The 21165-nt window shown below is 41.1% G+C and overlaps 1 protein-coding gene across 1 annotated transcript in view; it reads right to left on the bottom strand.

The window, feature by feature from the left end:
• Positions 1–222: 222 nt before the first annotated feature.
• ccdc146 (coiled-coil domain containing 146) overlaps positions 223–21165 on the bottom strand; it is a 54502-nt gene continuing 33559 nt past the window's right edge. The window contains exons 15-23 of the mRNA XM_078243073.1: positions 20644–20808; positions 20450–20525; positions 19215–19363; positions 18825–19053; positions 8367–8477; positions 8009–8146; positions 7348–7473; positions 2160–2282; positions 223–761 (exon numbers count right to left, since the gene is read on the bottom strand). Of these exons, the coding sequence (XP_078099199.1) occupies positions 561–761; positions 2160–2282; positions 7348–7473; positions 8009–8146; positions 8367–8477; positions 18825–19053; positions 19215–19363; positions 20450–20525; positions 20644–20808 (1318 nt within the window). The 3' untranslated portion in view covers positions 223–560. The remainder of the gene's footprint in view (positions 762–2159; positions 2283–7347; positions 7474–8008; positions 8147–8366; positions 8478–18824; positions 19054–19214; positions 19364–20449; positions 20526–20643; positions 20809–21165) is intronic.

The following is a 21165-nucleotide window of genomic DNA, read 5'->3' as shown; positions in this document are numbered from 1 at the left end:
CCACTTTTATTTATGTTTTGCCTGATCTTCCTGTCTATATTTACATATATCATTTCAGGCATTAAGCAGGCACTCTTAGCCTGGCTTAGAGCTTAAACCCATTGCAATGTATTCATCAGCTGCAAGATTACAGGAGAAGGATATGCAGAAATATTCCAGCGTCCCTGAAATATGAATTTACAGTATCTTTAAGAGAAAGGAATGATGAAAATGACATAGAAGTACATACACTTATGTTTTTATTGGTGGACATGATGTAATAATACACACACATCTCATCTCCCAAATGTCTTCCCTTCCACTCTCCTACAGTATTTGGTGTTCCTGCAAACAAGAGTGTAAACAAGGTCTTGCCAGTAACTCTAAAAAGAAAAATAAGAAAATTACAACCAGATGCAGTCCACAAGTACGCTTCCACATGACAAAACAGCAGTGGTATGCTGGACACCGAGGACACACATACACAGAAGCAAGGAGGAGGAGGCAAATGGATCAATAAGTGTGTGATAGAAATGAGCCAAATCACCACCCATAGGTTTATGAATACATGTGTATTGTTTTTATATCTCTAAGGGTTTGAGCGTTGGTTTGCGGATGTGTCTCATGTTGGCTCCTGGTTGGGAGGGTTTGAAGGGGGCCTGGGCTCCGTAGGGTTTAGGCAGAGGGAGCGAATCGGTCTGGGGGACGTACGCGTTGGGACGGGTTTCAGCTGAGGTGTACTCTCCATTAGGCAACTGGTTCCACTCCTCTTCTTCAGCCAGCTGCACACACACACACACACACACACACACACACACACACACACACACACACACACACACACACACACACACACACACACACACACACACACACACACACACACACACACACACAGACAGAGGCAGTTTTAATATTTGATGTAAGAATGAATGCCCTTGGAGTAAATAGTTTTTCCTAGATTTTAATAATGAAAAAGGAATAACTAATTTTGCATGACAAATGCAAGGGCACCAATGAACAGTTGAGTGCATGAGCCAAGAATCACAAGGCTGAATTAAAGTTCTTTTTTTCATATTAGCTTTAATAATTGAAACTACACATTAGAGAGATTAGTGATACTAGAGATGCTCTGGGTTTGTTATACAGAATGTTGTCTTTTGTAACAATACCAAGACACAGTAAGCTGCATACGTTTGTCTATCTGACTGAGAGGTTATGATGCACAGATCACTTCGACACACCAACAGGATGTGAAATTCAGAACAACAACATCGATGAATCATCATCAAAGTTTGAACCCAATAAGTACGATGGATCAATTTGTAACCATGGCAGACTCCTGCTCAGACGAAAAAAGGAACACTTCCAGTGTGCACGCGTCCTCGTGACACAACAGTCCTCCCTTTGACTTTCACCCCACAACCGCATGCAAATGAACTCACTGAGACTTCAAAGAGACGCCGATTTTCTCATGCATAGGAACAGTTTATCCGCTGGCATGAGGAGTTGCGCAAAAAAAACCAAGGAATAATGGCTATGAATGCAAAACAAATAGCAGGAACTGCCAATAAATAAACAGGAAAAAACATACTCTTCTTATCAGGTTCATAAAACTCATTTATATTTCAAGAAAAAATGTAAAATGTATGATTAATAATGACAACAAAAGTAGAAAAAACTTTGAATTGTGGTGTCTTTTTGGACTAGTGGCTATCAGCAGGAATTCTTAAGCTGGGTAAAAAAATAGATCGGTATAACAACAGACTGGCTGCAGACACATTTCAGACACAAATCCCTGTTTGTGTGCCTTCCTTGTGCAGACAGCCTCTACTTCTGTTTGTTTACCAATCTGCCCTTCTTGCCCTGTGTTTGTGCATGTGGCGAAAACTACCCTATACAGTATCCTGTCTAATGTCTGTGTGTGGAGAGTTTCTACACACTTCTCTGTCTAAGTCTGGGCATGTCCAGGTATACAGCAGCCCTTTTGTCCCTCAGACTCTTAATCGATTCCTGCCCCGCGTCGCGTCCCAGCGTCGCGTCCCCGCTTCATTTCTTCTTTTATTTGTCACTCTATCTTCTTTTCATGCCCCTTAGTGCTTTAATCACTTCTTGACCAGTGATCGGTGTGTGTGTGTGTGTGTGTGTGTGTGTGTGTGTGTGTGTTTGTGTTTCTTTACCCTCTCTCTCTCCTCTTTGTCCCTCTGTCTCCTCTTCTTGTCTCGGAGCATCCTCCTCCACTCCTTCTCTATCTCTGGGTATGGTGGCAGGCCCTGTTCCAGCAGCCGCTGGCACCTGTCCATCTGGGAACACAGGGGCAGTGCGAGAAACAATCACTTTGTATTCCTCTCACTCCGTCCATTCTACAATCTCCTGGCTCAATTCAATTCTAACTGCGCCTGAAAACAGATGGTCGTATTACTGTCAGAATTTGGGCAAAGTTATGCCTCTTTATTTTCTCTACTACTAGTGTCTGTGGCGCGCTGCAGGCATACATCAGCTGCAGGGGTTCTTCAGGTCAGGGGCGGACTGGGACCAAAATTCAGCCCTGGCACTGTAGTCACACCAGCCCACATCACCATGCAGCCCTACCCACAGACACGTGCATTCACTAATTACATTTGTGTACAGATGGTGAAATAATATAAGCAGTACCTTATGTAACAGATTTTTAAACATTTAATGTAAGTAACTGGCAAACAATGCTTACTACTTTTTAAAGAGCACACGTTTATAACAAATGTACACATACTGTCTGTCTGTTTATGCCGTTTGTATGCTGTCATTCTCTACAGTATGTTGTTCTTTGTTGTCACTGTCTGTCTGTTTGATTGTCCGTGTTTCTCTCTGTTGACACTGTACATATTGTCTGTCTGGTTCTCCATCTTTTCATCTGTTTTAACTCTCTAACTCTTTAGAGTAACAACTAATTTTAAAATGTTGTTATGGCTGTCTGTGATTATACTTCAGGGTTTTTCCTTGCTCAGAATTGGCCTTTGGGGGAACACATAAATCAGGAAATGTCTCGAAATGTCGAGGGTAAAAGACTTAAATTCTGTTCTGCATTCTGATACATTTTTGGGCACCAATTTATGGTAAAAACGTCTATATTTATGGCAATGAAATCACAAAATAACAATTCAAAATACAAAATATAATGGAATATTATTATATTCAGTAGTCCAGTAAGGGGGCTTTCATATCTGGGACATGAGCCGGATACAACAACACTTGACCCCAAAGTCCAGTTGTTTAATTAGCATGAACAGGACTTTATGGTAACTTTTTTTCCTCAAGGAGCACGTTTTGCTCCCAAGTTGAAAAATGTAGGATTGACTTACAGAGGCTACTCCTTTTACTGCTAAATTGTAACACAATCATGTTATGGATACAAAACGTTATGAAGTGTAATGTTTTCTATATTCTATTGATCAAAAATGAACAGGGATGTTGAGCCTACAGTGTAATGGACCACCACCTACATAGTTTAACCTACAGAGTTTAACCTACGTAGTGTAAAACTAAACACTACGTGAATGGGGCACAGCAGAAAGACGGAGCATGAAACTGTCAATTGAATACTGATGCCGTCAGACGGCTGCGCGGACATACAGCAGTCGGAGCTCCGGCGAAGCTCTCTGACCGTCAGCAGCGGCTTCTCACTGCTGCAGCTGGTCCCCCAGAGCAGCATGATCACCGGGAGGATCCGGTACAGCCTGAACCCTGCTGTGATCTGCTTGATTTTGACTGAATGTCCCAATTTGAGTAACTTCTGATTGGGTCGTCGGCCCATCTCTGGACCAGGCCGGCCAGTGCAGACTGGCCAAATGCTTAATATTTATTATTATTAATATTATTATTATTATTATTATTATTATTATAACCATAGTGAAATTGTGCAAGTGATAAAAACCTGTCCTCTGCGCTGTCGGCCAATCCAACCCTGCTTCAGGTTATCAACACTTGAAACATTTACAAGGCATGTGGGAAATCCTCTTCCTCCCTATTAAAACCATAGACTGTTAATATTAACGGACAATGCATCCGGTTCAGCGAAGTGCTGCAAATGCGGAAGTGCCTTAAACCTGCATTCTATCTGAATTCCAGCAGGGGGGCGACACGTGCGGTTGCAAAAGGAGGTCGGTTTCTGAAGAAGTCTATGAGAAAGTGACCCACTTCTCACTTGATTTATTACCTCAGGAAACATTTTCATAATGAGTTTATGGTCTCAATCGCTAGTTTTAAGTCTTCTGCAACACAGAATGATGTTCATTTTTTGAATTATGGTCTCGTTGATTTTAAAATTGACGATAAAGGAAGGGGGGGGTTTAGGGCGTGGCTAATATCTGTCTTATATGTAATATAACTATTGGACAAAGATATATTTATAACCTAGCGAAGCTAAATGTTACCTCGAATTATGTAGGCTAGCTTTCAGCAGCAGTTGCATCCAGATTGCCAGTGAAAGTGTGTAACGTAACGTAGAGTGTAAGCAGCGTTGCCAACTCTCAGCTAACGTCACAGTCAGATACCGCCCAACAGTCTATTAGCCTCGTGAGACCGTCCTGATCTCGCGAGCTCCAGTTTTCCACTCGCAGATCAGTCTGGCATCTTGAGACAGAGAAAATTTGGAGCCGTTCGCCAAACGACCGACCAATCAGCGTTAGTTTTGAGGCGGGTTTAGGTGTGACGCAACGAGAAGCGACTATTCAGATGAGCGTAGCTATCGCCCAAGTTTTAGCCGAATTAGCCCAGCGGCGTTAGAACAAAGCTGTGAATCAGAGAAATAAAATGTGTTTTCGCCGATTCATCTCTAGAAATGCAACTGTAGCAAGCATGTCACTATCAGTATCAACGTTCTCCACATTTATATTTACATGCAACAAATGATATATCCAGCTTCAAAAAAGTCTAAAAGTCGGAAGTTAGAACGAATGCATTGTGGAAAGAGTGGTTGCTATGGAGACGATACACAGTGTTGAGTTCTGTTGACAGTTGAGTTGAGTTCCGTTGCTCTGATTGGTTGTAGGTCTATCCAATGAATGCAGAGGCATTTTCTTCCCTGGTTCGGTTGGAACATGCCCCATAATCACAGCCCAATGGAGCGGTTTCAGACTCACATTCTGACTAGAATTTGAGTATGACCACGTCAGGCTAGATCTACTGTAGTACCCACAGAGAATTATCAATCAACTCTGCAGTTCCCCTCAGTTCACTGGAGTGTTTTAGCATCTTTCAGCTCATTGTTTTGGGTTCCCTCTCACCTCTATTATCAGCCTTGTTTTTCAGCTGAAAAGCTCTGATTAACCCACCATACACTTTCTGCATACCAAACAATGAACAAACACAATTAGCAACTAGCTGGTGAACACAGAGGAGCATTTAGCAGCTAAAGAGGCATCGATTTCCCTCAAACAGAGCTAAAAGAAGGATGGACTTGCATTCATCGGGTGGATGCTGCTTTTAAGCTTGACTGGTTGTTTTGTTTACAGATCAAAGACAGGACATGAAAAAAGCAGGAGTATGTAGCTAAAGGTAAATACACTATAACAGTGTGGCTATGCAGATATGTAATTAGCTTGCAGATAAGCAGCAGTATAATATACAAATACAGCAATTAGCTTTGAACAACAACAGAAGAATGTTACACACCTACTGTAACATTACATTTAATATTCTCATTTGATAAGCAAGTAAGACTATTAAGAGGCTAACTTACTGTTCTGTTCAACACGGGTAAGAGCAGACAGCTAGGTAAATTAACTTATATTTCAACTTAACAGGTAATGGCATTTGCTTAAATGTTAACAACAATGGAACTTCTCTTGGTTGCTATGGATATGCTATGGTTTTGGTTTTTAAAGGGATACTTCACCGATTTAGGATTAAGCTTTGTATCAGTAGAAACCCGGTAGAATTTTCGAATGACCTCCCTCATGTCCCCCTGAGATGAGAGATCTCTGTATTGTGGGTCTGGAAAAAAAATTTCCGATGACGTAAAACGAAGATTTTTGCGTCATCAGAAGATTTTTTGCCCAGAGGCAATGGACTACAGCCAGTAGTAGGAGCTCCTTCCGCATGTTTTCAACCCACCCATAGGGGGTTGGACTGTCGTCTTTACCCGAAGATATCCGAAGCAAAACGGGTGTCAGCCATCTTGAAGCTTCGCTAACCTAAGTGACCCAATTTAAAGATATATTCATCTTTCCAACAGTGAAATATCCCTTTAAGCAGAGGTTTTGAGCCAAATGCGATCGCCATGCACACTAATGTTTTTATCTCCAGTAGAAGAGCTAATCTCTGTTTAAACTAACAAGCCTAAACCCCATATCTCATCAACATTCTCGTATACTGGGTAAACAGGAGGCAGCATGTATACTCCGCTCGTTGCTGGTAGTTGCCTTGCTAACGTTAATACCTGAGTCTCAGAGAGCGAGACGTCATGACTGATAAGACCCAATCAGGTGGCGAAACATTGGCGTCAGTGTTGGTGTTGCCAAAGGTCTCCGTTTGCGGCCGTTGAGACTGCAACACAACCCCGCAGATTCCAAACCAAAACGGGGTCAGAAGTGTTTTCAAATTTCTCCGGTTTAGGGGCTCTGAAACGCCAGTAAAGTGTGAATGCGAAATGTAAACGTGGCAAAAGATATTAGTTTTTAAACCAAAACGTAGCAATGTAAATGTAGCCTAAAAGTAAATTAAAAAAAGTTCCTTCTTGATCTTGGACAACAATGTCACCACAAGGTCCAAACAGTGGCTCTTCTGGAGCTATCTGTCAACCTTTGTGCAAACATGGTCGAGAAGTCCTTAAAGTGCTCAGAAAAACATTTCCACGACAACTCCGAAACGCCATCTGCTGAAGAAGATCGTGTGATACAACCGAAAGCTCCAGAACAGTTTGTTTATGTCAAACGACATAGATTCTGCAGATATAACCCGTTTACAAAAAACGTAAACAAAGACCCGACTCCGACTGCACAGCACCATTGCTAAATAATAATCCTGATTCCCTGATGCTTTCATTAACTGGATTAGCACTGACTCAATTAATTTGTTCTTGCATTGTTTCTATATTTTTTTTCATTGACAGTGTATTTTTATGTTGGAGTTTTCTACATGAAAATTATTATTATTGCATATTACTTTGTCTCTGTGTTTGCCTCCTGATTTGTATTACTGTGCAAATAGGCAAAATAAACAGGTTGGAGGTGAAAGATAATACACAGCGAGAAATTACTGTAGAGTCACTTTTTGCTCTTTTCGACCGCGGTCAGTGGAGAGTGACAGGAATAATAGAAAAGACAGTGGAACAACAGCATCACACTGATGCCAGGTGCGTGTGTTGTGTTGTGAGTGAATGTCTCTGACCTGGAGCTCTTTCTCTCTGATCTCTTGTTGGAGAGACAAAGCAGCAGCTTGCTTCATGGAAAGTTCTGCAGAGACGGCCATCATGCGGTGGTTGTTGTCCATTATGTGAGCTCGCACCTCGTTTAACTGGAGGCAGACAAAACACACACACACACACACACACACACACACACACACACACACACACACACACACACACACACACACACACACACAGTACATTACAATGCCAACTTTGTCTTCATTCATGACATTATAACATATTTCCACAATTTATTGCATATTATGAACATTGTGTTTGAGGCTATTTATAGTTGGTGTAAGCAAGAGAAATACAGAGAGTCAAGGAGAGAGACAGAGAGAGGCCGAGCAAGTGAGAGTACAAGGAAACTGTAATGCTCGGTGAACTCCTTAATGCCCACTCTGCGTGCTCCTCACATGGACAGCACATGCTCCTCAAACAAAGTGCGAGTGTGTTTCGTGAGAGAGACACACACACACAGAGAGAGGTAAAAGACCAGATTGACTGAAGTAACAGGTGAATGATATAACAAGTGTGTGAGTGTGGGAGTGTGGTCTTCTGTCTGCATTGTTCTATCAGTGTGTGTACATGGGCTAAGCCTCGTCTCTTGTCTGTGTGCAAGTGGATCTTGCTGTCTACCTTCTTTGCCAGTGAGAGTCGGTCCTGTTGGCAGTTCTCAGCCTGCTGGGCGAGTGGCTTGGAGAGCCGGGTCACCTGGTCCACGAGGAGTTCTTTTTCCAGCGACTGCCTCTCGCTCTCTGCCAGATTCAACTCCAGCTACATGCATACAGACATAATGATCATGGTCTTTTCTTTCATGAAACTGTTTTTCAACAAACTGTCCTATATAGTTGTGTCATAAAAGAAAAAGAAAGAAAGTATTACCTAAATTCATTAAGTAGATATCATGCACAGGGCTGGAATGCAAATGCATGCTAATATGCAATGTTTGCACATACAAACGCACTTATAAACACCTTGTAACGTTGTTGTGTACCTGCTCAATCTTCTTGACCAGTTCGACAGTTGAGGGGTCTTTGCCTTTTAGCTCTTTGTAATCAACTGTTCGATTCAGACCTTCAAGGGTTTCGTCCCTGGCTTCTGACAACTGTGAGACAGAGAGAATTAGAGACCAAAACAAGACTACAAGTACTGTATGTGCTGCATATATAGGCAAAACTGCTGTCATCAAGTCACTGTCATTGAGGTCTAGTAATAAATAATAATACAGTCATTTCCCACAAGAGCACACTTCACACGAATGAATACGTAAACATGAAAAGAAAGAAATCTACAATTAGTCAGCTCCTGTCAGTATTTGAGGGCCTTGTCCTCCAGGCATTTAAGATCCTATTGCACTGGGGATTTAAAAAAAAGGCTTGAGACATTTCTCAGCTCAATGTAGTGCCTACATATATGGACGCTACTTCCCAATAGGGGACAAGTCACTGGCAAAATCTAAAACGCCACCGGATCCCTCTAAGGGACTGTTAATGTTTTAATATTCTGACATCTCTTAAGACAGCAGAAATAGAAGGAGAGGTAAGAAAAGCACAAAGAAGATGAGTAAAAAGAGCAGAGAGACAGAGCAAACCAGGCAGAAGGACAAGAGAAGACATTAAAATGAAGTGAGGGGACAGCGCAGGCATAATAGATTCAAGCCCTTAGCTGACACTCTTATTCTGAAACAGCTGCAAGCAGTGAGTGAGGGCTTTAGAGTGTAAAATATGAAATGTTGACATGATTTATTGAATAACTCTTTAAATGAATGATGGAAAATTAACATATAATACATATAATTAAAGGTGCCCTGTGGAATTTTTTTGTGGAGTCTAGTAGCGCTATGGACCAGTCTTTTAATGATTGTAAACCTGGAAGAACAGTCAGCACAAACTTATGTTGTTTGTCCAAGCTTTGTTCAAACTGTTAAAATTGCAGTGGAGATCCCAAAGTTTCAAAGGATACCAAATACGTGAGGCTGAATAAACTGTGTATGCAAATTTGCCCAAGACGACAATAACATTCCCATTTGATGGAACAGGAAACAAAGAAAACATTGGAGTCTTGTATATACACTTCATACAGTAATGGAGAGTTGGCTGATACAGAATATATTTGTGATACAAGTGGAATAATGTTTTTTCCAACTTTAAAAGTAGGCTACTTACAGTAGAGGGGGAATTGAAATAAACTCCATATGAAGGGGTTAATTGCTTGCTTTAAACAACAATCCAAACCCCAGATTTAAAGACTTGCTCCAAACTGCTCTGGGAATTTTTTTCTGAAGAGGGATATTTCATGCAGAGCAGTTGGTTCTAATAACCACTTTTTAAACATAGATTATAGAGACAAAGACAAAGAGGACAACAAGCTGCCTCTTAACCTGTGCAGGGACTCAGAAATGGGGACTTGAGTCTGAGACTCGGACTCGAGTCGCACTTAAGTCGCACAAACTGTGACTTCAGACTTGACTTGCGACTCGACCCAAAAGACTTCAGACTTGACTCGGACTCGAGCTTCGAGACTCGTCAACAACCTGTTTTCATGCAATTATTGCTTTTTAAATCTAAATGTATTCATGTATTTCTATTTTCTTTTATTGGCGCATATACGTTGGGGAAACGTATGATGAGCTGCATGTCCCCTGCCCTTTGCCATAATGTGCAACGTAATGCATGCGTTATGCCTTATGTGCTCGCGCTCACATAAAAATGCATTGACGATGGCGACACCAAGTCCTCCCGGAGTTGTGCCTTTTGTCATTAGTTTGGCTTTCAATAACTTGGTAAACAGTGGCAGTAAATGAACAGCTACATGCAAGGTGTGTGGCACCAAGATAAATGATGCCGGATCAACAACGTCAAACTTCATCAGGCATCTCAAAACGCACCCAGATAGGTCAGTCACTTGCTAATGTGAAAGAGACGTTACATTTAGCATATATCGTTACAAGTAACAAGCTAACCATCGCAAAGTGTTAATGCTGGGAACAGGCAAGTTCTATCTTTATAGTTGTATCCATATGATGTGACAGACTTAGGTTAATATTTCACCAGGTCCGAGGGCTAGAGGGATGTGTTAAGTAGCAGAAGATTAGACTATACGATGTCCGATACCAAAATGTTGAAAAATACAGTTATGAAATTGAAACAGAGTTCTTAATTTGTGTTTCTTCAGATTGCATTGCAGTAGACCCCATAAAGTTATCCTACAACTGATTTTGATACTGTACTGTCTGGATGGTAGCTACAGGACATGCTTTGAATTCATAAGATTTAACAATATAGTGTTAGGGACAGATCAGATGGCCAGAAACGTGAGACTTGACTTGGACTTGTGGCAAAAGACTTGAGACTTGACTTAAACTTGCCCCTCAAAGACTTGAGACTCGACTTGGACTTCCAAAAAATGACTTGTGAATATCTCTGCGAGGACTGCAGCTGGAAATGAGCATTTAAAGTAGTTACATTATCTCAGCGGGGAAGTTAAAGCAAATGCTCCATTACAGCAAAATAAAGGGAGTCTATATATAAAAAAACATATGAAGCTGAGATGATCAAGGAACCATGACAGGGACCATAAAAGGGGCGTAAATAAAATAGACAAAAATAGAAAGAAGACAAAAAAAAACCCATCAGATGGCAGAAGAAAACTATGGAGAAGACAAGAGAGTGGATAGGCAGCAGAAAGTAAAGAGAGGAGTGTGGAGGAAAAACAGGATGTGGAAAAAAAATGTGGTACACAGGGGTCTGACCTGCCATGACCTGGCTTATGAAACAGCAGCTTCTCTCCACTCAACCATACAGTGTGTGTGTGTGTGTGTGCGCACACGCACTTTACATGCCTGCATCTAATGTGAGAAATTATGTGTCAGACTTGAAAGACAGCATGGAACAAAGTGATGATTCCCAATTTCCCCCCGTTCACGGAAGAGATTAATAAAGCCTCTGCAAACAGACAGTGAGTCTGATTAAAGCAGACTTCAGTGTTCAGTGCTCCCTCAACGTCATATGACTCAAGTTTTGATTTATTAGTATGACTGTCATGTGATTAACTGAGATATTTTTAAGGCAAAAAGTTACATATGCTATAGAGGGAATTAAAAAAAAAAAGAGTTGAGAGGCAGACAACACTGACACTAAGCATCTGATCTCTGAAAGGCAGAGATAGAGATGAGAGTGGAGCAGATGTACATTGAGAGACTGATAAAAGGCTGACAGACAGAGGAAGATAAAGTGTAGAGCAAAGGATGGGCAGCATGAAATCCAGAGTGAGGAAAGGAGGGAGAGATAGGATGTGAAAGCAGGCAAGAAAGACAGAATCAGAGGGAGACAGGAGATGCAGAGAAACAGAGAAACAGAAATTGGGGCTGACCAACAGAGACCAGGGTTATCTGCAGTTTTCACAGAGAATATGACTTTGACAACAAATCCTAGTTCACGGTGCAAGGAGTTGAATGCATGATTAGTTCATATCAAACCCAAAATCAAGCAACAAAGCCGGCAAAATGTTCCAGCTAAACATGCACACGAAGGGCACTAAACTTTAAATGATCATAGTGAATCTACGTACAAATTAAAGTCAGACAGAATTTTAAATTCTTCACACTTAAAATATATAATACTGCAGCTACAGTACTTTGCATGTTTTTCAATTTATCAATGGTGAATACAACAGCGTGCAAGCTTCAAGCCTCTGGGTGGGCTTTTCCCACAGCTAACTATTCCCTTAACAACGTCGGAATGTTGGGATAGTGATATTAAAAACTTGCTTCACTCAAATTATCAGTGCTAACATTGTCAAATTCACAATCACGGCAAAAACGGTAAATGGTATTTACAACTTTAAGAAAGTCAGCTAGATAACTGCTGTAACAATTGAAGTGAACATTCAGTGTAAAGTAACCTCTCTGCATTAGAGATGTTTTAATGTATTTGCAGTCTTTAAATGAAGATGAACTTTTCAGCCTACAGTACGTTAGAATCTGCAAATACCCATCTGCGTGTGCCCAGTCCTCACTTTTGAGTCTGATTGATTGGTGTCTCACCCTCATACGTAAGCACCCTAAACCATTTAAACACTACATGATGGATGGGATACAGCTGCTCTTCTCTGTCACTCTCCTCTCTGCTCTTCAATCAATCTCTTTTTTTTTTAATCCTGTGTTGCGCCCTCGCTCTTAACATTTTTATACGCGTCCTCCTCCCTCTGTTTTTATGCGCTGATGTTTGTCTTCCCCTTTGTATTCGTCTGTCTCGGTCTCTTTTCTGCCTGCCTGCCTCTCTGTTTTCTTCATCAGACTGTCACAAAGAATTGCTGCTTTCTTGGCTCATGAATGCTGTAAAGCATTGTACGTGTGACAGCATCTACGCAGAATACAATTTGCATAGAATTTACATAATTTCTGCTCAGTTAGTAGTTGGCATGATGGCTTAAAGAGCCCCATAATAGATGGCACACTGCATGCCCAAAGTATAATAATGACCTTATTTATATAGCCCTTCTCAAAATTAGGTTACAAAGTTCCTCACAATTAAAAGGAGTAAAAGACAAAGGGACAGCTCAGTAAAGCAGAAAGGTCAGTAAAGTACAGTAAAACAGAAGAAAAATCATAATCATAATAAGGTTAAATAAGGTTAATTAGCAGGACATGTAAGGGCTTAACTGAAGCTTTCATAAGCCCCAAAATGAGGAACAAATTTTAATTAGATATAAAAATGTGCATTTTAACTTGGCTTCTACATAAATATTTAACAGCAGGTCACATAATATCAGAAACACGCATAATATTAGTTAACTGATTTACACTGGTAATATCAAACTGAAGTAATGTTGTTCTGGAGAAAAATCAGCTGTTGGTTTTTCTCTGAGTGGGAGTACGATGGAGACGGTGCAGCGAGGCAGTTCTGGGGTTTAGTCATGGAAGAAAACTCAAGCTTCATGACCTTCATGAAAACATTAAATCAATGAAAGCAGACAATGCAAACACAATGTCAGCTAAGGCCACTAGAAATAACAAATTAAAAGTTAAGGAGCATAAAATATCTTGTGGTAGGAAGAGTTTCGAAGGATGATACTGCTTGTGCCGGGCTGAATTCCTCAGGCAAATCACTCCACAGTCTAAAGACCTCTGACAACAAAAGCCCTCACTTTCACTCTGGGATACAGGAATAGTTATAAGGTACGGTAAGGTTCCTGCCTGTAGAGGACCTCGGGCTACATCAAGGCTCATAAGAAACTTTAAAAGAAAGATAACTATGATTGAGATCATGCATGACCTTTAAAGTAATCAGTGATCAGTGAATATTAGCAGCCAAGGTCCAAAAAAAGAAGCTTTTTTTATTTATGTCTGACAATCCAGTGCAAAGAAATCTACTGTGTGAATCTTGAGCAGAGCTAACTTACTGGTAGGCTAACAAAAATACATCATTGACAGACCACTGTAACAGCGCCGTGACTCCATTTGGGATACATCACAACTTGTCTGAAGGCTTGCCTGAGTTAGAAAGCTGAATATTCATATTCTTGGCTATTTAGGCAGCAGTGTGAAGGGAAATCAGATTAAAGTGAGTTACTGAATGACTTTCAACAGTTGCAGAGTGGAGTTTCGTATACCACACAATGAGAACATCAGTCACGTAACAGTATCATCAGCCTTTTTTGTGTCAGTGTTTTGCTTTTCCTGCTTTCTCTCTAGTGGTCTCACTAAGTCTCTGACATACAACACACAGTCACTTGCACATCTCTCAAGACATGCCTGACTGGGCGGTGTCTCTATGGTAATAAGTTCCAGACAGGTTGGCCAAAGATTTAAGAGAGGGACAGACAAACAATATGACTCGGCACCATAGGGATAGTGCAGAATGTCATCAACCCCACACTGTTATAAATCCTACTCCAATACTGACTGTGTGTTTGTTCTATAAATATATCTCTGTGTGTATGTTGCTGATATTAACTGTGCATGTGATTTTACATAACAGATGTATAGCTAGTCATTAGAGGACTGTTGCTGCGAGGGGTATTATCACAACTTCACAAACACTGCACTGATCTCAGCGGGTGCGCCGATGCATTTGTACCTGTATGTGTTTGAGATGTCGACATGCCAGTGATTCATAAACAAGTAGTAAATTCAGAATCCAACTCCAACCCCTGCAATTAAAATTCCTCAGAGCAAATGAAAGCCTCAGAGTATATTGAACTTCAATAGTCTCACAGATGGCCCGATCTATCTTTGTCAAAATTGCCCATCAAACAGAGGGGGGTTCTGTCTGCAATGAGCAGATAAACTGGTCACAGATAAATACAAATACACAATATATATAATAAATTGACAGCAAGGCAGTTGCACGGAAATTGAATTCACATAGAGAATGAATTTGCAAGGAGAATGAATTGAGCCGGCCAGCCTCCTGCAATAGGAGAGACCCTGGTGATTCACTTTTTGTAGCCGGGGGAGGTAGATGACTGTATGAGGGAAAACAGTGATTTAGAAATGATAGCTAGATAGCTAGTCATACAAAGAGGAGAGGGGGGGGGGATGTGGAATAAGTGGACGGATGAATGAACAGACAGACAGAAAGTTCCAGAAGTTGCACGTGTATCCAAGCAAGACTAAGAGTCTACAGCTATGCCGGCAGCTGCAGAGGATGCCAACATGCTGTTGATGAGCGGGTATAATGTTTACCTTGTTCATCATCTTAGTTTAGTGTATAAGCATGCTAACATTGGCTAATTAGCACAAAAGTTATCGTACAGCTGAGCTTATGGGAATGTCGTTACTTTTTGACCTGAAGTTGGTGCTAAATGAGAAGTTAAAGGACAAATCCAGCTCAAAATGAACCTAGGGGTTAATAACACATGTGTACCGAGTCGACCGTTCTCTGGGATATGTTTTCATGTTAATCGAATGTGACCAGTTTTATCGCAAACCGCTAATTAGCTTATAACGCTAGTCGTCGGGGCAAGGGTAAAGTAAAAAGAAATTGCTATTTCTATACCACTAACAAGGCTCAACATAGGACCACACTTCCACAGCAGCATAATGAGGGTCCCTACATGTAAACCGAAGCATTGAGAACTTTGAAAGTGTACAGTGACGGTTTATTAAAAAGATAGTTTAGAAAGACTGTACCGTTCACTATACAGGCGGGCGCCATCTTGGGAAAACAGTCACGGCCAGCCGAAAGCCGAACGCCGTACTTGAGCTATGTTAGTGGTTACTGTCTGCACGGCGTTACGGAGCCGCTGCAAAATAGACTCGGAAAGGAACTTGTTTTGGTGGAACGTGCACGTTCAAAAGTTGCTCTTGTGGCACCAGAGCAATCCCGGAAGTTTAACATCGAGTAAATAGACTACAATCCATATAATGGCTGCTGGGATATTTCAGTCCAGACCAAATTGTCATCCATAGAGCCGTGCTGCAAGCATTAGGGTTGGAACGGTACACTGAAGTCACGGTCCGGTTCATACCTCGGTTCAGACATCACGGTTCAGATCGGTACAATGGAGGGAAAAGCATAACAAAAATGCAGAAGGGAATTTTTTTTATTGTGCATGTCTCAGGCTGTACCACCTAGTGTCATCCTGTCTCTCCCCTGAGCTAGCTGCAACAGCCTGAAGCGTATAAAGTAAGATGTAAACAGTAAACAATAAGTAGGCTACCCCACATCATCTCCAGACTCCATCTGGAACTTGTAAACAAAATAAGACAATCAGCTAGTAGTGTGATATAGGAAACAAGCGCTGCTCTCATATGTGAATGCACAGAGCAGGGGTGTTAAAAGAGCAGCTTCGGTTACACAGAACAGTTGGCGAATTGTGGCGTTAGCTTCACACGCTAACAGCGGAGCTAGAAGCAAACAGTGCAGCTAACGGCGGAGCTAAAAGCGGAGCTAACAGCTAAGCAAATGGGCCTGGAAGCCATTTGTGGTCGAGGCAAGAAGGGATACAGCTACAGTACATCCATGTTTGGTTGTATATGGAAGGGACTAGTTTGCTTCGTGTGGACTCACTGGACCGACTCAACATGTAGGCGGAACCGAGACGCCCGTACCGTTTCAATACGAATACATGTACCATTCCACCCCTAGCAAGCATGGCTAAAAAGGACAGAAGGGAGGAATGTACTGTATCTACAGCCAAATGCAATGTCAGTCAGAAAAGAAAAGAAAAAGAAAAGGGAGAGGAAAAATATGTGAAAAGGGAAGGGAGGTTGGAAGGGACTTTGTAGGAAAATAAATAGTTACTTTCAATGAAACAAAAACCCCAAGGACCCCTTAACAATGAAAGGAAGGATGGTCGGAAAAAGGTAAGGAGTTAAAGAGTAAATAAACTAACAATGAGAGAAACTGTAGAAAATAAGAATGAAAGCAAAAGGATTGCAACGACAAGGCCTGTTGTAGCAAACAGCAGATAAACAGCAGAAGGAGTAAACAGATGGAGAAAAGGGAACGGGGATTTTTTTTCTCGAAAAAGCAGCACACAGACTTCAGTCTGTTCCAACACTGCGTTCATCCAAAAGAGCAAAAGACTCTGATGAGAAGTCTGGTCCAGCAGCAAGTCAAAACCAGTTACTCTCATCCAGAGCAGCAACACACCCAATCCCACGATGCAGCTACTTGCAGGGAAACTCTGTGTGTGTGTCTCTCTCAAATCTCTCTCCTTCTATGCGTCTGTCACTCTCTATGCATTGCAAAGTTGCTGGAATAGGTTTGTGTTTTTATGTGATTTATTCATGTGTGTGTCAGTCTGTCTCTGTGAAACTCATGCAGTGTTTGGTTGTTTGGGTTTGTCCCTATTGGTTTAGATCTTCATCTTCTTTCTGCACGTCTGTCTGTGGAGTTTAATTAGCAAAAGTACTGTTTCTGTCTCTGTTGAAACTTCTGAGAATGTTTGAACACAGTCGGTGTACCTCAACAAAACAAAGTGAGAGGATCAGCACTGAAAGCCAGGCTATAAATTGACCACTTTTGAGGAGTGTTCAAAGACAGCTACAGTAATGGTGTGCGAACTGAAAAAACACAATACATATTCACAATTCTTATAATGTTGTTTTATCTAAAACACTTAGATGGACTTAGACGTCTCAGATGGAGAGGTGATGGAGGGTCTCTGCATGCTCGCAGTAGTTTTGTGTTAGGTCTAGAGAGTCTTTGGTGAGACTTTTTCTCAAATGCAAAAGTCAAATTCACCTGGAATGTGGTCAAAATAAATACTTAGAATATGAACATTGAGTATGTTCATTAGATTAAAAAGAAAGTCCTCCAACACAATACATGTACTAGACTAATTCTAAAGTCTCATCATAAGGAGAAGATTTAAACGTATTTCAAAACAGAGATCTGCTCATTAGTGGTGCTCTAAGTGAATTTCCTAGTGTCTGCAATTGCCTTCTCGGGTATTAGTCTGCAATACCCGAGACACAACTCACTTCACACACACAATCTACTTTCTGAGATCCTATGAGGACTCTCCACTGACACCACATAAATCACTTAAATGTCTAAATTGTTTTGTTTTTTTCACACACGCACACACACACACACACACACACACACACACACACACACACACACACACACACAATTTGCCAGAAGATTCCAAAGAAAACCTTGCAGACACACACACACACACACACACACACACACACACACACACACACACACACACACACACACACACACACACACCTGTCTTTTCAGTGCAACTTTGATCATGTGATCACACCAGAAGGAACTAATTAAAGACAGGGCTGACTGCGCAGATAGGATTTTGAATCCAATGAGCTAGGCCACATCATGATGAGCTGTGATTGGACACTGGAGATTTTTGAACGGCAGTATACTGAGGGCAACATCTGCACAAATTAGTGTAAAGCATACTGTATATGACCAAATGCACTTTAGACTTTAGAGGCCCTATAGAAATTAACACATGCAATGCTCGTTCAATATAATTAAATACCTGGAGGATCCCATACATTGGCCTTTGCAAAAATAAGTAGAACAAAACTATTTTTCGCACTAGAGTGCACCTTTGCTGTAACAATACAGCAGGCTGTTTTTACAGCTGACACTAGTTTATCAAAAATATAAAAAGTGTTTTCTTCATTTCTTGTCAGTAAGGAATGAGACACAGACAAAGGAGAAGTAGGCGTGATTTCTATGATGATTTCTATGAAACATCTCTATCCTCAACAATTGTAACCATCTCATAAGTAGTACACACACATCTTTCCACCCACAACTTTTTGTTGTAAGTAGTTTGCAGTTCTGAGAGTTTAGTGGAATTACCTTTCTTTTTTTAATGTTTTATAAGTGTGGAACTACAGAGTGTGACTTGACGTATTATTAAGAAAAAATTAATTTAGTTTGAATTTGGCTGTGTATCTGCTAATATCTGTGTTTGGATGTGTATAAGTAGGTTTTATGTTGCCGGTATACATCCCCACCTCTATCTGCAGCATGGTGATCTCTCCCTCCAACTTGTTCTTGACGGGCAGTACCTTCTTCTTCAGGTCTATCTGTCTCTTCTCCTCATTAATCTCTAAATGAAAGTCTCTCATGTCCTTGTCCAGGGCCTCCAGTGTCATGTTGCCCTTAGTAATGGCTGCCTCCTGGATGTTCACCTTTTCATAGTAGTTGAATAACACCTCCTCATGCTCCAGGAGCTGGATGCCACTGTAGGACACACACACACACACACACACACACACACACACACACACACACACACACACACACACACACACACACACACACACACATTATTTGACATATGTAGTTTAGATCCTCTACTTGAATTCAGGCTACATTATGTAAGCTCCAAATCATGAACATACAGAAAATTGCGGCGCTGTATGGCCGTTTCATGATTCTTGTTTATTTCTAGAAGTGCCTGTTCCTGGAGGTTGATCATTTGTGTGAGTTTCATCAACTCCAGTTTGTTTTCCTCATACTCTTGAGATATCTGATGGTGCCTCCAGGCAACCTAGAAGATGTAAACAGAGTGTTACATGTTTTTAGAACCATAAAAGGGGAACTTAGTGTATATGTAGGGATACTTTCCAACTAAACTTGTACTGCACAAAGCTGTAAATACAGATGTACAAACCAAAAATCACCACTCATACATACATAACATTTGTTTAGCTTCATTTTTGTAAAGAAAAACAGGCCTGTTTTTTGTCCTAATTACAACAGAATGCTGTCACTTGATGGTACTTAAACAACTACAGTAGTACTTTTACAGTAGACCACACAGCCTTTTGTAAACTGTTGTAAACTGTTGTAAACTGTTGTAAACCATTGTAAACTGTTGTAAACTATTAAAGTGCGTGGCTTACCATGTAAAAGACACAAAGATAAATCCCGGGGAAAGTGGATGTGGGTTTTGACTCCGTTAATGACATATTTAAACTGCTAGATTTCCAACATGACATCATGACTCCGCGTAAACATACACGCCCACTTTCGTGGCGTGTTATCTGTACGCATTTTGAGCTATCCGCGTGTACGTCTACGCTGTATACAGCAAACATAAACATACACGCCACTTGGCATGTTATTGCGAGAATAAAGCTACGGTTGGGTTTAGGAAACGTGACACTCGGGTTTAGGAAAAGAAGAAAGCGACGGTTGAGTTTAGGAAACGTGACACGCGGGACACGAAGGAAACGTGACACGCAGGACACGATCCCCAGTCTCCTGGGTTAAAGTCCTGTGTTTGACCCATCCTCCACCTCGACCAACCTCCCTGCGCGGATTTTCGCCCTTTTATACTACTCGCTAAGGCGTAAATTCACACGCAATAGCAAGGTAGTGTAAGTCAATGGAGGCCAAATGCCGTTGATAAACACGCTAAAAAGCGAGTATGCGTCTTGATAACACGGCAATAATGGCATACGAATTGACGTGTCATACATACGCCACTTCATGAGATCAGTCTGAGATTTCTGATACTAGCTAGCTTACGGCAAAGAAGACCCACAGTTGTCTTGACTGGTCTCATCTCTGTTTGTGTGTGTGTGTGTGTGTGTGTGTGTGTGTGTGTGTGTGTGTGTGTGTGTGCCTGGACCTTGGAGATGTCATTGCGCAGTTTGTCCCTTATTTTGGAGCTATTAGAGATCTTCATACGAGCCACTGTGACTGAGCTGGAATGGACACATAAACGCACACAAACGAAAAGTACAAGAGATGCAGATATAGCGTCACTGATGACTACCAACAATTGCATGGACTACATTCAATACAAAACATAAATGTACACACCGGTCCTTGTTGATGACAATGGTACGTTGGATCTCTGTCTCATTTTCAAGCACTTTAACCTGCTCTGTCAGCTCTGTGATTGTCTGTGAGGCGATCTGCTTCAGTTTGACGTACTTTTTCTTCTCTTCCGTAATCATGTTGCACAGCTTACAGTACTGTAAAACTCTAAGAGAGACAGCACTGATTCACAATGAGCCCATTTTGATAATTTATCTGTTCTTTTGATCATTTGCATTTACCTAGCCAGTGATAGCTGTAAAACACATTTAATTTATTTTCTTTGTTTAGCATCTTGCTAGCTGCTGTTGGATTTATATGAAATGTAGTATTCATATCCATAGCCAATAACAGTTGTCACTGGCTGACTCAACTGATATGACGTGCCCAGATATGGACATCTACTCTTTGGCTTTAGGTCAAAGTATGCTTATAAAAAGTTGGCAATATGGAGGAAAATGTTATTGCAACAATCATTATACCATCATCATAATATCAAAGTATTGTTAACATAGTAAAAAGTCA

Source organism: Sander vitreus, chromosome 23, assembly GCF_031162955.1.
Source record: "Sander vitreus isolate 19-12246 chromosome 23, sanVit1, whole genome shotgun sequence".
Lineage (NCBI taxonomy): Eukaryota > Metazoa > Chordata > Actinopteri > Perciformes > Percidae > Sander > Sander vitreus.
The sequence above is the reverse complement of the archived record's forward strand: the minus strand, read 5'-3'. Positions and strand labels throughout refer to the sequence as shown.